The 19,017-nt window shown below is 39.4% G+C and overlaps 1 protein-coding gene across 1 annotated transcript in view; it reads right to left on the bottom strand.

The window, feature by feature from the left end:
- Positions 1-19,017, bottom strand: part of DNAH7 (dynein axonemal heavy chain 7) — a 226,187-nt gene that overhangs the window by 91,505 nt on the left and 115,665 nt on the right. Inside the window, exons 30-36 of the mRNA XM_090045212.1 lie at positions 16,197-16,346; positions 15,603-15,785; positions 13,971-14,147; positions 13,538-13,669; positions 11,004-11,228; positions 8,542-8,739; positions 2,652-2,807 (exon numbers count right to left, since the gene is read on the bottom strand). Coding sequence (XP_089901338.1) covers positions 2,652-2,807; positions 8,542-8,739; positions 11,004-11,228; positions 13,538-13,669; positions 13,971-14,147; positions 15,603-15,785; positions 16,197-16,346 — 1,221 coding nt within the window. The remainder of the gene's footprint in view (positions 1-2,651; positions 2,808-8,541; positions 8,740-11,003; positions 11,229-13,537; positions 13,670-13,970; positions 14,148-15,602; positions 15,786-16,196; positions 16,347-19,017) is intronic.

The following is a 19,017-nucleotide window of genomic DNA, read 5'->3' as shown; positions in this document are numbered from 1 at the left end:
AGGGCAGCCATTTTGAACAAGACATATAAAGGCTGCAGTCCGCTGTGGCCAGAGGAGGCAGAAGCATCACATAGCTGAGCTGAAGCAGTAACAACCTTGAAGATAAGGGCAGGAGCTTATGGGGATGCTTTAGAGGTTCCTGGTCCTGGGCATGACCTAAAACTGTACCCTACCGGGGAAAGGTGGCCTGGTGGGACTCCAGGTGGTGCGGGAGTCCCCAGGAAATGCCAGGCCAGTTACCTCCCCAGTGAAAGGTGAGGAGGGGCACCTTAACCCCAGTCCCCATCTTTGGGTGGGCTTTGGAGGCAGCTGGGGAAGTAGTGGGGGCCAGGTATGCCCACGTGTAGGCACCTGAGCCCAGCAATGATGCAGATCCTAGAAACCCCAGAGGGGGTAGTTTGTGGGAGTAGTGGGGGCCAGGTATGCCCATGTGTAGGTGCCTGAACCCAGCAGGGATATAAAGTCCCAGAGACCCCATAGGGAGTAGTATGAAGAACACTGGGAGGCCCTGCAGAGAGTGGGGCTGAAGTGCAAGTATGCCTGAAGGACAGCCCAAGGAGTGCACTGAGTAGGGTCAAATGAGAGTAAACTTGAAGAACAGCACAAGGGCCAGCCCTGTGAGAAGTTGTGCCCAGTGAGAGGCTTGGGGCAGAATTAGCCCAGGGTTTAGCATAAGGCCAGCCTACGTAGAGTAGGGGAATTTGTGGGAACCAAAGGTTCTGTGTGGCAAGGCCAGTATGTGAGTAGCAAAGCCTGATGGACCAAGAGGGGCCGCTCAAGGAGAAGTAGGGCAGTGGAGTGTGGCCCAGTAATGGGCAGTATGCCATGGGCTCTGGTGAGAGAGGGGTGGGGTGGAAGAGGCCTCCTGTGAGAGGGGAGGTGGTGGTTTTGTGTGTGTGTGTGTGTGTGTGTGTGTAGCCCAACTTTGGACTCAGTTTGGTCCAGTTTCAGACTGGCAGTAATATTAATTTGGATGCCAACTGCGAGGCATGGGCTGTAGAGTAGAGAAGGTCGGAGCTGCACATAGCGCCCCCTGGCATCAGGGCAGTAATGGGTAGTCTCCCACACGTACTATCTCTATATAAGAACATCAAAGTCATAGCAAGAAGGATTGGGTGGATTGCCCATAGAGACAGGTGGGTGAGCCGACATGAGACTCAGCCCCGAGAGTTGCCACTTGTCACATTGTGACACAGAGGCTGCTGGAGCATGCTAATTAGCACACTCCCACAGACTTGCAGCAGACTCAGTTAATTAAGTCTGCTCTGATGCGTGCTAATGAGAACGCGTCAGAGCAGAGCTCCATCACGTGTATAAATGCCCACAAGTACAGGCAGTCCTCAGACTTACGACAGATTGGTTCTTGAAAACCATGTCTTAAGTCGAAACACTGCAACTCAGAAATAATTTTTTCATAAGAAACAATGTTATAAATGGGGGATTGGTTCCTGAACCAAGGCCCGATACCCTACTTTCACCAAAACTACCCCAGAATTTTGTACTCGATCAATTATAGATGAGTAATATAGCTACATTAATGTATTTATATTGTAAATAGCAATCATATTGATTTGGAAGGACTTCTTTGAGGTGACTTTGCTGGATTTTTTGAAGGGCTCTTGGTTGGACTTTTAGAAGGGTTCTTCGCTGGAGTCTTCTCAGGAGTCTTAGCTGCAGGTTTTTCTGGAGTCTTGTCTGCTTTCTTAAAGAAAATGTCCAAGGAAGTTTGGACAGATGTTTTCCAGGGAGATGAGTGATGCAGCGAACTTGTTCGCTGGTGTGGCGTGGTGTCAGATCAACCGTTGTAAGTCTGACGTCATAAAGTTGAAACAGGGTGTCATTTATAAACATTGTAAGTGCAAAACATTGTAACTGAAAAGGTTGTAAATCGAGAACTGCTTGTAGTCTAGTTCAGTTCAATGAGAGAACTCAGCAGTGTTCATTTCAAATAAGATAATGCCCAAGCAATAGTGTTAGACAGATGAGCCCTATGCCTTCAGTGGAGTTACTCATGACTTTAAGGAGAAATAAAAATCAGGTTTAATAAAACTTAGTCATAGCTGTGACAAGCTAAAGCCACCAAAACATTTCAAGAAAAAAAATTAAAAATAAGCATTTTTTCCTCATAAATGTATTTAATACTCATAAAAGATATCAAACTGCACCCTTGCTTTCCTGTTTATATGCCTTAATCCTGTTTCCAAACAACAAATTAGGGAATAATTCTGAGCAACAGCAATCTTTAAATTCATTAAATATGGAATTTCTCCTTTGGGAGGTGTAAAACCAAGTAAATTGTTTTAAAGTATAGCATGATTTATGACAAAATTTTAATTCATTATACCCCTTGAACCAGTTCTGGACACATTATTCATTCTACTCTCTTTCCTGCCTCTCCTCCAGCTGGACCAGAATAGCTATGTAGATTCTGTTTGCATGTAATTGCACGAATTTCTCCTGTGGATGAGGGTGAGGGAGATTAGGGGATGGAGACTAGCGGGATCTAAATTTAGGAGAATTATAACTCATTTAGATTAAAATTGCATTTAGAATAAACTTGTATTAATTATTTCTCTCCAATTTTAGTTCTGAACACAGTTAAGAAATAAAAGTATTTAGATCTATTTTGTTAAAAAATAGATTTCAGTTACCATTCTCTTCCCAAGAGGAGGTCCAAAAACTCCCTTCCTTCGTTTATCCAATTTTGACATGATAATATTCTGTGTCTGAGCTGCAGTAGTTTGTGCTGAGAAGTTAATAAGAAGTGGCTTGTAGACATTTTTATTCAAGTGATTTAAAAGAAAATTCTGCAAAGATGGCAAAGAGAAAAAAGATTGAACTAGCTGTGTATATAAACCTGATACGTTAAATCATTTCAGTAATGTCACATGATTAATATTTTATTTTCAATCATTTTTATACCAGCTTCTCAAGTAATTCAGTTTAACAGTGATAAGTGATCCCTGAACATTAACGTCTAGAACTTTTAATTAATGCTATTTAGATAAGTCAACATTCTCAGGATAATTCAAAGCAATTTTTTCAGAAATAGAACACCTACATCATATCACAGACTTTTCATAAATTTTTCTCAGAAGATCTATGTAATTATATCACACAAATTTAATTCAAGATTCTGTCATTACAGCATAGCATTTCATAATATTAACTCAATCTAATTGATTTAACTTGTATTTCTTGCATATGCCTAGTTCCAGTTTATACAAAAGGATCCACAATTATGAACCTTTATGTCATTGGCTTCAATGAAACTCCATGCAGGCTTAACAGAATATGCTTGCAGTTACACTTGAAAGTACTACAACTCCCAGAACAGCAAAAATATATAACCACACTCAGCCTTATTTACTATATTAATTCCAGGAAAGCCAAAAGCCTGACTCTGGAATAAACTCCCTCCAGAGGTGGTACAGTCACCTACCCTGGAGGTTTTCAAGAAGAGACTGGACAGTCACCTCGCTGGGGTCACCTAACCCCAGTTGTCTTCCTGCCTAGAGCAGGGGGGAACTAGAGCCAATGATCTGTAAGGTCCCTTCCAGCCCCTAACAATCTATGGATCTATGAATCCATGAAAAGATGGCACAGGAAATAATCAGAGGGAGGCAGTTTGTGTTAGTCTGAAGTCAAGCAGAAGGCAGGGAAGGGTGGCAACTTAGAGACTAATCCATAAAGAGAAAATAAAACATTATTTATAGATTATTTTTCTCGGACATGCTTTGGAAAAGTTATTAAATCATTAAATTTAGGCCAATTAATCTTGAGGCATGTTTATTATTAACTACATTTTACATACCATAAAAAATAAACAAAGAAAGAAACAGAATTTCAGGACAATAAAACTAAAGGCCCCTGCAGACGTGCAGGTAAAGTTGCAATGGGATCTGATATGCAAACTACAGAATCATACTTCCTGCCATGCCACACATGCATGGCAGGAGGAACAACTGTGGGATTGCACATCAGATCCCACCATGCCTTATCACAAACCGGGGCTCCCCCTGCACCCTGTGGCTGGGAGTCCCCTCAGCTGACAGGGCTCCCACCTGCAGATGCACCTACCCACATGTTCAATTAATTGAATCATAGGAACCAGCCACAAAGTTATTACACACTTTTTGAGGAATGACTTTGTGGTTTATTCCTTGTTTTACGATGCCATTAATTGCTTTAACATGTGATCAGGTTACAACTTAAGATATGATTAACTGGTTAATCATGCCTGAAGTGTAATATGTGGCAGGGGCCTAAACGTATCATCAGTTACAAAACTAGCAGTAGTATGCTAAAATGTTTAAAATCATGATAAATGATGTTCTAATTAAGCAATAAGTTAAGTAAATATGTACTCTGATCTTAAATATCAAAGTAGACACTTCATATTATTATAGTAGTTGCCAGTTTTGGGGTTCATGAAGTAATTGAAGGAATGTCTTGCCAGTGCAGGGCAGAACAGCCCAAGGAAAATAGCTAGGGTTTGGCTTTGGACTTTGTCCTACCCCTCCATCTACAAGCAACATGTGCCCTTATCTGGCACGTGGTATCCACAGCAGTCTACAATGCCAAGGCCAGATTATGCCTCCAGCCCTACATGATTTATAGGAATGTACCCTCACAGCAGAAGGCAAAATGTTGTCCAAATCTAATAGGCAATTTCTGTGTAACAATCTCCCCTGAAATACTAACTACTACAAATTCTGTGTAGGGGGCTCCATGGTAATAAGGAAAGTCAAAGTCACCCTCGCTGCTCTGGGATGCACAAGCACAGCTATTAGGAGGTGTCACAGGGCACTAAGGTGCCTGCTCCTTTAAGGGCTGACACTGCCTAGGGAGAGAGCCCTAGCAGTCAGGCAGGAGCCCCACAGGCGCAGGTTACTGTGGCAGCAGGCCTAAGGAGGGAATTAGCCTGCACCTGCAGCCAGTCAGCTGACCGAAAGAGGCAGGTCTCTGGGCCCACATAAACCCCAGGGCTGGGACTAGAGTCAGTTCCCTGCCAGCAGCCAAAGAGGAAGAAGCCTCCAGGGAGGAACTGCCCAGAGACACTGCAGCTGCCTGGTATGCTGAACTTAGAGCTAATGGGGATCCAGGAGTTCACCAGGTACCCTTGACTAATAGACACTTAGTGCCAGGGAAGAAGTTTGACTCTTTTAAAGGGGCAGAGCACACCCTGGACTTTTTGTGTTATGTTATAGCCCAGAGGCTCATATTTTAGTTGCTGCCTCATAACACCGGAGGATCAGGCTGAAGCTATTGGAAAGGAGGAGGCCTCATTGGGGGCCAACTACAGTATGGGGACCCCTGCACCAGTGTGGGTACAGGATTCAGGGGGAAACAGACCCCAGCTCCAGGGGGTGCCGAGAGAGACACGGCTGCAGAGAGCCCAGTGATTACCGAAGGCCAAGCTAAATTAAGGCCTTGGAGGGACAACAAGTGAATACCATCTGCAAGGCTTGGAGCATGGTAAAGGGGCGGTATGGAGACACGCATCTAGCCCATAAGGCTGAAGGTGTTCTGAAAGGCATCCATTTTGGAGCAGGACCCAAAAGGGGTGCAAGAACCCACAGGATTCAGTGGGGTCACAATTCAAGGGCATCCTCCCTATTCATAATAATCACCAACAAGATGTGGCAGATGAGAAAGAGGGTGCAAGATTGGCATAGTCAAGGAGCCCTAGGGTAGGGGTATCACAGCCATCCTTGGGGACCCCATTCCATGACAGGAGGCCACACATAACCCACTACAGGTCCTTAGACCCTAGCTGATTGTCACCTGTACATCTCAGCAGCAGCACTGCATAGCACTAGTTACTGGTTTACATTTTAGCCAAAAGGTTCACAGAACCAAGATTTCTGTTTGAATTAGAACTCATTACACTTTTTTCTTCATGCAAATGAGGATCCTTTTCCTGTTGTCCAAAGAATATTCTTTTAATAATCAACTGACAAAATTAAAATGAACAAATGCCACTCTTCCCTGAAGATGAAGAAAGGAATTATTCTGCCTCCAAATAGTGATGAGTCAGTCATTGCAAAATCCTAATAAAATCTACACTCAGCTACACAGTCTGGCTTATCTCTTAAGACAGATAAAATAATGGCTGCCTCTAGATGTACTCATTTATGTTCTAATAAAAATGCTTCAGTGTTGCCTCTCTGTCACATATATTAAACACTCCCCATATTTCAAAATGACTGTGGGGGTGCTTTAACTAAACCTTGTCAAATAAGCTTTAGTTAAAGCACCCCGTGGCCATTTTTAAAATGTGGGGGAGGGCCCAATTCATATGACAGTGAGCCATTTTAATTAGAGTAGCTGTCCAGGAACTGTTCTAATTAAAATGCCCCCCACCACCTGCATGCACATGCCAATGACTACAGCGCCTGTGTGCAGCCCCTGAGCCAAACAGCATGTGGGCTGCACACTACCAGTTGGACTCTGCTGCCCTATAGTAAATGCTGCCACTTTTACCAGGACAGTAAGAAATAATATTTAATCTCCAAGGCTTCTTAAGTGGTTCCTGCTAACTTAGGAAATGTATTCTCCTGGTCTTTAGCCACAATTTCATCTGGAAGGCTAGACTGGAGTCTGATAGAGCTACAGTGTAGTACCCCACAACCCCTTAGGATTGTCTTTTAACCCTCACTTAAGATTGATTAATGAGGTTTTCTACAGGGATAAGAACTAACGTCATATTGTTCCCCTGGGTTCTTTGCTTATTTGCCTCTTCAAAGCACTGCCGTCCTCCCCAACCCTCCCCTCTCTCCTCTCTTCCTGCCTTTTGTATTCAAGTTACTCTCCGCATTTGAGACATTGTTCTGTGCATGTCCTTTCACAGCATCTAATGAAGTGAGCTCCAGTTTACAAAAGCTTAGGTTTTATGAATCTATAATTCAGTTGGTCTATAAATTGCAAATCTACCCTGCCTTCTGCTTGACCTCAAATTAACAAAGCCAACTTTGAGCTTTGCACATAGTTCTAATAATTTCCTATCATTTACATGGATAACTTTGCTAGGAAATAGAGATTTGTTACCATTAAAAAAAAAACTGTAGGCAGTTCTTAAGGTCAGTAATTCAACTCCAAAAAAATTTCTACTTCTAAATTATTACAAATATTTGTAGGTAGAAGACAGGGTAGACATGTACTTTATAGACTGAATCAGAGATGCATAAGCTTTTGTGAGCAAGAGCTCACTTCATCCTGTGCTAATTTGCGTCAGAAAGCTTATGCTCTGTTAGTCTATAAAGTATTCTTAATAATGGAATGGATGAAATACTATACAGCTGGGGTACGTTTCTAATCTTTAAATTTACTTTTGTATTTTTTAATTACTTAAAGACGAACAAAATCTCTCTCTCTCTACCAAAAACATAAAACTTCATGAATACTCTAATAGGGATTTTCTGCAATAAGTAGTGATAGACTATTGGAAATTTTAATACGCTATACATCTCTATTGAAAAATCTTATGCTTTTTTCTGTAGTTTAAAAGTTAACTGTAGAATGAATACATTTAATTATTTTTCTTTCCCAATACACTGGGGTTTTTTTTTCAATATCTATAACCTCAATAGATTAAAAAATCTTGGTTTTGTATCTTGAAATGTTACACTAACAGATTATATTATTATACAACAGATTATCAAGAAATCTGAGATTTGACATAGCACTATATAATATGCAATAGTTTTGTTCTGGCAAAGAACAAATCATAAACTTTTTTGTCAGTCAGGCTGTCTGGTATATCGCTAGTCAACCTAAACATAGTAATTTCAGATGGAATTTGATGCCTAACATCCCCATTTTACCTGACTCCTTGTACTAGGAAAATACTATAGAAATAGTATATTAGAACTTTAAGGGCTACTTCTTCTTGTAAGTATCCCCAATAAGAAGGAATACTTGTGCTAAGAATAATAGCAGCAACCAAATACTACAATATAAGTTCTATAAAGCATTTTGGTGATATCAATAAACTATAACAAAAAAACTTTAGGCTTCAGGTCAGAAAAGTACATAAGTAGGTGCTCAACTTTAAAATCAACTGGAATTTACAATGTGATTTGTTAAGCAGAGCACCTAGATGGAATTTCCTTAATCACATGTGTTTTTCATGCATGACACATTAGTATATTTCAATTTAAATAATAGACCTATATACTGGATTCCCATCGTATCTTCTTTGCAAATTCCACATTCAGATGGCATTCTTACATTTGTATCTCATCACCATTACGGATGACCACCAAATTTGAAAGTTTGATGAGATTAGATGCAAATCTTTTCTTCCTGCCTTCCCAGTTGCACTGGATAAACAAGGCACTAGTATTTGAAATTTAATGAAAACGTGGTGAATTGGTCAATCTAAATGTTAAAAAACATAGCACTACCATTATCCATAGTTTTGCTTCATAATATCCATTCACTGGCTTTTTACTTTGCTTTGATCAACAGTTTTGTCAGTTTATTCCTTACCCTACATATTTTAAACAATAAATAGCTTAAGTTTTAAAACTTACTTACAATAATATAGACACTCTTTCCAGTTCCTGTTGGCCCCACAAATACGGAAGGTTTTTGATGCACTGTCAGCAATTCCATTAGAGCAGAGTATCGAATAGTATCCAGAGTTGGTACAATGATTTCATTAAACATCATATCGCGAGGTATTGGAGGAGCCAATTTGAGTGTTTCTACCCATGGCTCCCATATTCCTGCTCCCTGTTTTAATTTATAAAAAAGTCAAAAGTGTAATAATGAATACCAAGAAGAAAGGAGAACTGCACTGATACAGGAGACTATATCTTAAATAAAACTTAAAGGACAATCAGCTATAAAAGTTGTTTCTGTTCTAACTCATACTCATGTGAGTATTGAAAACCAGACTACTCTTAGTGTACTGTAAAAAATTATACTTAACCTGATTTAGTGCTGACCATTCAGAGTATTACAAAAGAAAAGTAGAACATAGGAGCAAAGACTAAAGGACAAGGAGGGCACATCTAGACATGATGCTACATTGCCATAGCAATTCACTACAGGAAAGTAGTGTTGACAGGCAAAACTGTGATGCTGCAGCTACGTCAACATAGCAACATGGTCAGTCATTATAGCACACTGTTATGGCAACACAGCAGCTAAAAATAACTGTGCAGCCAGAAGAGTGCATTATGGGCTGTTACTGTGCTGTCATTTAGTACTTTCAATAGGAAGTACTATCTGACGGTGCAGTAACAACGGCACCATACAGCCACATGTAGACATGTCTGGATTGTCTTAAGTAAAACAAATATACATTTTGAACTTCCTGACTAAACTTATCATTTAAGAAGCATATTTTTCTTTCTAAGCTCTTCCCTTCAAACTCAATCACCAAAAGCTGTGATGTGCCATCAACTGATCACTAGCAGTGACCATCAGCAGCTTGATAGAATAAACACATAACCCTAAAATAATTTCATATCCTAGTCTTTCTTTAGAGAAAAATTTCAGCTTGTTCTAAATTATATCCAACTCAGCTCCAGATTATCAAGTTGGTTTGAATATGGAAAGAAGCCATTAATGAAATGAAATGAAAATTATTATCATTCTGCTACATAGTTCTCTCCTCATTCACCATTAAGCAGAAGTACTGAGCAGTGGATCATAGAAGCAAAGGATAAGCAGAAAAACAATAGGCAGGAAAAGTTGTTTTCCCCATATTGAGCAAAAGCTACCAAAAGACCTATCTGATGTTTCTACAATAGGGAAAGTTTAGACAAATTCCAGGATCTACTTTTCAGGTAACTAGGATGGTCACTTTACACAGAGGATGAAAAAGCTGACCATTCCTTGACTGAATGAGCTCCCAACCTGAGCATGTTATTCTAAGATAGTGGTTCTCAACCTTTTTACACTCAATATACCCCTTGTCAGACTCAAGGCACATAACTTTTGTGAATTAAGTGGCAGTCCATTTCAAAAACTAATTACAGTAATTACTTTCTTATAGAAGGGCTAGATGATGGGGGCAGGGTGTGGCCAGGCAAGAACGAGCTTGCCCTTCCTTATCTGCTCACACTTCCTGTGGTACCTTTCAAAGAATCTCCCTGCACCCCAGGATACCCCAGTACCCTGGTTGAGAATCACTATTCTAAGCTATCTTGATAAAATGTTAACAATGACTGGTCCATGATCTTCTCAGAAAAAGATAAAAACAATCTTGGAGAACTCTGAAGTGATGAGAACTCTGAAGCGATACCTCTTTTGAGATAGAAGGGATTAGAGTGTGTCATACAGTCCTTGCTTTGTTAAGAATTAGGATTAGGAAAGAATGAGGAAAGGTGGATTGTCTGATTTAAGAGACATTCCATGACTACTTTGGGCAGAGCCTGGAGGTAGCAGCAGCAGTAGCTGAACTGCTTGTGCCTTCTCCGAATGGGTCTCCAAGGCTGATGCCCAGATTACCCCATTATTATACTACTAATTTTAGGTCAGAATTTGGGACAAGACTTAAATGTCTTAAGTTTTGTCTGCTTCCTGACTTGAGGAAGGGCATTTGGTGCCCAAAAGATTGTCTAACATTTCCCCCTTGCCTACCATCTCTGCTGGGCCAAAGGAAGCTGCTAAAGAGATGCTGTACTAGAGAAATTAGAACCTCAGTACTCCAGTGGATCCTAACACAGAAGAGGGAAAGAGGACCTAGAAAGTGAAATAAAGTTATAACTTTACACATAAAAGTGAAAAAGTTGTGTAACAAATTAGATAGGAGAAATTATACCAGAAGCTGGAATTTCTGCCACCAAAGGAATTCAGCTGTTGTAAACTGAAGTACTGAAACCTCCAGCAACAACACTGACTATCTCTGACTTCTACAGGTGGAATACATTGTCCATTAGCGATGAAAAAAACTGCAGGAGAAATGAATTATAGTAGTAGTAAACATCATATAATATTAAAAAAAGATCACTTTGGAATGGGTGATCAATTTGTTTTGTAATCCTTACCTTTTTAACAAATCGATAATCATAAATTGTTCCCTCTGTGGGAAATGGGACTGTGAAGGCCTTTGAAGCTGGCTGATCAATACTGCTCAACAATTTATAACATTCTCTTGTCTCGTCACTAATTGGTCCATCAAGGATTTCTCGCACAAGCTTATCAAATTTTAATCGATCATCCTCCTTACAGCTAGCTCCCACAGACCAAGTCAATGAAAACAAGAAAATACCCTAGCATAGAGAAAATAGAAATATAAAATATCAGTAGTTGTGTATTTACAATATACCTATTTTTTGTTCATTGAAATCCATGGAAGTAGACTAAGCCAAATATTAACATACAGAAGTTATGAAATATGACAGTAAGTTAAATAAACAGATATAATATTACACTTATGATCTCTTCTAATGGTTTACAGCACCCTGGAAATCCTGTTATATCAACATGTGATCTTATTTATTGATTCTATTTAAGAAAGCTATTCACTTTTTATTTATTTCCTGAATGCCAACAGCTGAAAAAAATAGAGAGGCTTAGACTCCTTATCTAAGGCTCACATTCTTACAGAAATAATGCAATACAGAAATATAAACATGTAAACATGACCCCTAAGCATATACATAGCTTGCAGAAATTGGGCCTTAACTGGTGCAACGTTGCCTAAGAACAAACATACATTCTTCAACAGGGCCATCCTCATGATGAAGACTGGAAGTAAGAGAATAACAAGAAACTGTCCCTCCATGGGCACCTGGCCATACACACTACCCATCTGGGTAAGGTTAAAATCCAGGACAGATGGTGACCAATTTTTGGGGAAGGTTGGGGAGGCACATGGGGAAGGTCAGGGATTTCTATATGGAAGTAACAGCTTCCTGCTTCTTCTGCCTTAACTACTAGAAAGTTTCCCCAAAAGGTCAACTCTATATCTATAATTGCAGAAGATGGAAATTGATATAATAGACCTTTTTTTCCTAGAGCAAGTGCTTTTGGAGTATGTAACCCACTATTCCTTATAAATACAACAGACTCCCTGGTTACATAAGAAATAATTTAAGTGTTTTCTTGGGTTGCCCTTCCTTCAGAAATACTAATATACCAGGTAAACTAACAAATGCTAAAACAGGTGTGGACAAATTTCAAAGTGAAACCTCTCACATCTCTTTCTACCACTTCCAAAGCAAAGGTCTAGTGGAAATCATAGACTTTCAGAAAAGTAAGGCTGGAAAGGGACCTCAGGAGTTCATCTAGTTTAAACTTTTACTCTGTGATTAAACTTCAGTGAGCCTGTGTTCACCACCTACCCAGCACCGGCCGTTAACAGCTGACTGGGGGGAGACTGTGTTGGGGTGGACTTTTCATCCAAACCCTAATAGGTGGGAACCCTAATAGGACATTGACAGCTGAACCTGACTGGATGATCCTGACCTGCTGAGCATAGGCAAACTCAGCCCAATTGCTGGCTTCTTGGCTCCAGTCGTGTCTTTTTGTGGATTGTATTATTGTTTGCAGTGGTATGGGTGGGAGTGTAAAGAGAAGGAGGAACCCCTTGAAAACCCAAGGACAGAGACCATCTGTACATTCCAGCTCCCGAACAGTTAAACATACCATCAAGTCATGGCAGGTGAGAGTGCCACCAATCAGAAATTGCAGACAGCCACGTCCCTGGGCAACCTTTCCAATGGCACATCCACACTGACGGCAACAAAGGTATAGGCCCTGGCCATACTGGGTAAATACTCAACATGCTCCTAGTCTTGTCTCTTGCAGCCACAGAAAAAAGTCCATCTCCATCCTCCTTATAAACACCCTTCAGGAATTTGAAGACTATTTTCAAATCCCACCTCAGTCTCCTCTTTTTCAGACTAAATAATCCTAGTTCTTTCAGCCTTTCTTCATAAGGCATGCTTCCCAGGCCTCTAATGATTTTCATTGCTCTCCATTGGACTCTCTAATTTGGCTATATCTTTCTAGAGGTGTGGAACTCAAAAGTGGACACAGTACTCCAGGTGAAGCCTTACCAATGCTAAATAGAGTAGAAGGATCACTTCACTTGATTTGCAAGTGACACTCCTATTAATACAATGCAGTATGCTACTGATGTTTTTTGCAACGAGAGTATGCTATTGGCTCATATTTAGTGCATGATCCCCTGTAATCCCGAGGTCCTTTTCTGTAGTAGTGCAACCTAGCCAATCAACCCCCAGCCTGTATTTGTGCATGCAACTGTTCCATCCTAAGTGCAAGACTTTTCTATAATTTTATGATTCTTGAAGCTCAGAATCTTTTTACGAAGAATGTTAAAACATTCAATTGCTATAGAACTTGCTAACAGCTTATTTCAGTAAATCAAACATAGATTAAAATAGGTATTAATTAAAAAGTAGATAGTTAGCAAATGACAATACTCTCTAAACTTAATTTACAAGAAGTTTATTGTAACAATCAAATACTTTAAGTTTTATTACTTAAGAGCCTAGTCATGGCTGTAAAGTTCACCTTGAGCTTTACAATTCTCTGTGTTAAAAATACTGCCTACCTCAAGCCATGAGAAAATGTCACGTTCACTCATAGCTTTAATTTTGGCTTCATCAGCAAATTCATCCATCATACAATCCATTAGATTCATTAAGGATCTGGCTAAGTTTGTGTCTGAAGTAGGAGATAATTCCTGAAATAAAAGAAAAACATTCTCTATAAAATATATATTACATTAATTGACAAGAAGTCACAATATATTTATTACATATTATAAAGACAATGATATTCCTGTAGACTCCATGTCAAACATATATTTTGGAGCAAAATTAAAATATAATTAAACATATAAACAAAAGAGTTTCCATATAGCAGGGCCCTGACTATACTTTGGTTAAAATTAATAAACTTTAACTTGATAATTTTTGTTTGAAATTATTTGTTTTTCAGTTAATATTATTCATACATTTGAATAAAAACCCTCTTTATCCTACCTTTGTACATTTTCTAATAAACTCAAGAGAAAGTGGAACCATTCGATCAAACAAGCCTATTATAAATTCTTTATACATTGCACTTAGCCCAGATGGCATCAGATTTAGCCATGACATCATCAGTGGCCTCCAGCCTAACATGTGAGGTTCCATATAGATCATGCCACACCTGGAAACCTGCAAAAAAGTATAATGGTTAGCTTGTGTGGCCTCTACAGATTTTTTTTTTCCTGCTGCAAGAGCCTTAAAATAATATTTAGTATTGTACTACTTAGATACTGAAGTTCTTAGTAGTTGGTGATAATTCTACTGTCTTAAATATAAAAATGCATTGCTTCTGGTTTGTCAGTGTCCCTCTGAGAAAGATTGGAAGCATAATTCAAACTCAGCTAGACCACTGAATAACTGACTTTCCTGGGATGGCAGGTGGAATCAGAAAGATTTTCTTCTTCAACATACTTGGACCCCAATACCTAGTTTACAGCTGCTACTAGGATTTAGCTTTGCACATTTAGGGCACATCCAGACAAGCGTGCACATGCATTTTTCTGGGGACAAGTAGCAGTGGCACATAGCAATGCTACTGCTATTTGTCCCCTGGGGAACGCCCATGCATGCACACTCTGGTGCACACTCTTGCCCCAGGTGGAGTAGGTGAGGCTGGGGCCATCATGTGGGCTGGCCCCGACAGTGAGACGTTGGCTCCTGGGGGCTTTCCGGGACTCCAGCATTGGCAATCCAGCAGTAGGGAGCCTGGCCAGCAGCTGAAGCATGGCTCTGGCCAGCCAGGCTTCAGTTTCGGACAGCACACGTTACCATGATGTGCACCACCCCACTTTTTTCTCCCAAAAGAATCTATACAAAAAGAATAATAGTGTTCTCTATTGTAATGTGCAGTGAAACAGAAAAGTGCTGGGTAAAACTTCATAATTATTCTCATTTTAAGCATATAAAGAATTCTAATTTTAGTTTTGATTAAGCTAATTATTAAGCTAAGTATTAAACCCTTCCTCCCCACCCCCATGATGCAAATTATTTGGGAATTTCTCCATGTGGGGCATGTGCTGTGTGCACACTCATCTGGGCACACCCTTAGTGTTTATATTTTTATTCACTATTACAGCAATTTTAAGGTAAGTTCCTATCTCACATGAGTGACCTATATATTTTGTTGCTATCTGAGATGCAGCTGATTGCCATTTAGGATGAAAAAGGAGTTTTTACTCTACTGCAGACAGGCCCTGAAATTGAAGGTCACACTGTCCACTAAACACATAATATGTGTAAATAAACTGTGAAGAAGAGGAATAGTGATTGTTAATTTTACCAGAATTTACAGCACTTCCTTTTCCTTGTCAGAACTTTGAAGTCGTTTATGATTATAGGATCAGCTGGGTGGTCTGCATAACACCTCAAATAGTATTCTAATACTCATATAAAAAAATGTAAGTCTAAATTTTAAGTCTAAAAGGAATAGCTACAAAATGTTTTACTTAAAAATAAGTTACAAGAATACAAACTGTAATAGCAAATATTTTTAATTCAATGCATTGCAAATGAACTGGGAAAAAACTGTTTTCAATTCTGAATAATGAATATGTACAATGTAATCTTTCAAAGACAGATACTTACAGTAGCAGGGGAAGCAACTTCTAAATCCATTGGTTCAAAAAGAAGGCTCATTTGTGGTGACATCTGGATGATCTCTCCACTCATAAGACATAGCTTCTTGTTATCATCCAGCACTGTATTCATATTCTCAATCCATACTGCATCTACTGGTCCATCAAAAATCAACCATTTCCTGTCTGGTGTCTTGTTTACAGAAAATAATTTTGATCAGAAAACTCAGATTTCAGTAAATTAAGTTTAGTCCAAAGAAATATATTAGATCTATTATATTTCCAGCAGTATATAGTATATTAACTATATAGATTTAGGGAAGCATAAATTAAGGACCCAGCCTTGCAAATACTGGGTTATACAGGATTAATACTCAATTATAACGTCCTACTTTAGAAAAATAAGGTAATCTTGTCTCATGAGCCCAATCTACTTTTGACTGCAGTCTGGTTGCTCAGGGTATGGTAAGCTGCCATAAATACTCATTACATGCACCAGGTGTATTCTATTACAAATTGTGCATACAAGATGCACTAAAGCCCATGTTATTAATACTGTAGAATTAATTTACACCTACATCACAAAATACTTGTTTGTACTTACAACAGAAGAAGCAAATGCTCTAAAGCTCACTGCAAGGATACCATCAGACCATTCATGCGAGACTGGATCAAATTGTCCATAAAGCTGGCCCATGGTTATAGACTTGGGATTTATAACAGTAATCTGAACCTTGTTTTCCTCCATCAACCCCTAGACATAAAATATATATACATATAGTTGACTTTTACAGAATATATCCTTTATTGTATCATGTATTTACTTTCACTTCTTCTCTTATACATCAGTCAATCTTCCTAAAGCACCCAATAGTAAGACTGGAAAAAATTATTATCTATGCAAATTAAACTCTAAAAATATTTTAAAGTAATTTACAGAAAAATATATGAATTGATGAAAAGAAGCTGGTAGTCAAGTTTTGTTACAAATAATATCTTGATATATGAAATTTAAATATAATAATATTTCTTTTAGACATAAAGCAATGGCTGTAAACAGGGGAGTCAAGAAATCCAAAGTCTGTTCCCACATGTTGTATGACCTTAGACAAATTCCTTTGCCTTTTTGTGCCATGGTTTTCTGATTTATACAAAAAGAATAATAGTGTTCTCTACTGTAATGTGCAGTGAAACAGAAAAGTGCTGGGTAAAAGTTCATAATTATTCTCATTTTAAGCATATAAAGAATTCTAATTTTAGTTTGATTAAGCTAATTCTCTTCTTCAGTCCCTGTGAAATAAACAGACATTTCATTCTGTGTGTTTTTTGTAAATCTGAAGTAGTTAGGAACCACTATTCCATAAGAATAAATGGCACTCAAAAGTACTAAGTCTCACAATCTTGTTATATCTTGATAATATAGAAACATGGGTTCTTTGATTATGGGAAAAATATCCCTCATTCCAACAGCAGTCCAGCAGTATCTATTCTAAGGAATCTTTCTGAATCTGAAGTCAGAGATAAGCAGTCGGGCATTCATTTAAAATTAAGTACTTTAACTGCTCTCCCCCTTTTGGATATATGTACCTTATCTTACTCTATGAAAAGTAAAGTGTGGAAATTCTTATAACACTGTTTCAAACAAGGCTGATTACGTCTCTATGGATGTATGATTATAGCTCCTCTTTTCTGACAATTTCTACTTAGCTATAACTTACCTTGACACTTTATTTTACTTCCCCAAAGCAAGTATTGAAAGGGAGTTATGTTTATGGCTGTGTACACACATTCAAATAATCTAGAAGAATTCTCCCAGCTTTGTTATCCTGGTAGAAAAACTTACCTGGAGATGTCTGAACAGACATTTGAGTGTTTAGCCCTTGAAGAACAGAAAGCATGCACTGTTAACACTAAGCAGCTAGGGAGTCCCTGTACATACATCTCAGAGTGTTCTTCAAGGCTCCTTCAGTCCCTCCAAAGACATATGGTAGTATTGCACACAGCAGCCTTGATTGGCTGACCAAGACTGCTCAGGGTCAGCCAGTATCCCCCTGCAGTATAATGTGACACTCTCTGGGGGTGGGAGGAGAGAAGCAAAGCCCAAAGTCCCCTGGAATTCTACAGGATTGTGCTGTGGCTTCTCTCAAAAGAGAATGTGTACATAGATACGCTCTCCCAAGGGCATCATGCTGGGCTATGGACAGCCAGGTCTGGGGGTCACCCAGGGTCAGGAGGAGCAGCCAAGACCCAAGGGGAGTATGTAGAGTCTGAGTGTAGGGAAGTCAGAACCCAGAAGATCTGCATTGGGAACAAAGAGATCCAGAGGGTCAGGCAGAGCACAAGGTCAGGAGGCTAGCCAGGTCAGGTACCCAGGGGATCAAACCACAGTCAAGTCAGGGAGCCAAAGGGTCAAGCCAAACTCAGGGTCTATGGACAAACTGAGCTGGGTATTCAGAAAATCCAGCAGAGTGCCAGTAGCAGCCCAAGCCAAGGGTGCAGATGCCTAGATGTAAAGTTGAGTCTTGCTGCCCACACCCTTCCTTTTCCAGGTCAGGGGGTACTATTGGAAGGGCTGTAAGGTCACCTGACCCTGGCTAACCACTCCAGTGGCAAGAAGTGTGTGTGTAGCTCAGCTCAGATGTAGCGTTCTGGCCACCTGAGTTGCCCCCAGTGTGCTTCTGAGGAGGTAGCAGAATAAGTGCCCATACCAGGCAGACCAAGGCCCCAGGTTCAGGGGTATGGCCAAAAAAGAGAATGATTTAAACCTAGTCATTCTCAATTTATTTTTCTCCTGCAGAGGCCATTTTTGTTCTGGGAGAAAAACACTGAACACTTGTGGCTTCCCCTGGGAGAGCAGCAGCTCACCAAGGAGAAACTGCATGTCTATATATGGTCTAAGTCAACAAAAACCCTAAAGGACAAATCTACTAAGTAAAAAAAAAAAAATCAACTGACCATCTCCATAGAGAGCCCAAACTCATAATTATATCTATGTGAACAGCAAACATGTAAAGATAACATTATAAAATATCAGTAGTATAATTTAATTACAACAATACAGATATGAAAACTCAGTCTTTCTTGAGTATTAATCATCATCATCAATGCTCAAGAAACAGCATTTGGATCTAGATTCTGAATTTGGACATAAATAACAAATTCTTTATTGGATAATTATCTGTTAGCCAACTTCTTTCTCATTCATCAGAAATAGGTAATATCTCCCTCCTATAAAATTCAGAAATGGTCCAATGCTGTTGATGCAGACTCCCAGATTAAGACACTCCCCACCTCCCCATGATTTCAGATAGGGTAAAAAAGTTCCTACAAAGCAGGTCCAACAATTACCATAAGAAAAAAAGCATATTGAAAATATGATTATTATCCTTAAGGTAATTCCTTTAGAGAAAAATTCCAGTCTGTAT

Source organism: Crocodylus siamensis, chromosome 4 (genome assembly GCF_052110815.1).
Source record: "Crocodylus siamensis isolate JL-2025a chromosome 4, ASM5211081v1, whole genome shotgun sequence".
NCBI lineage: Eukaryota > Metazoa > Chordata > Crocodylia > Crocodylidae > Crocodylus > Crocodylus siamensis.
This window is presented reverse-complemented; position numbering and strand designations above follow the sequence as displayed.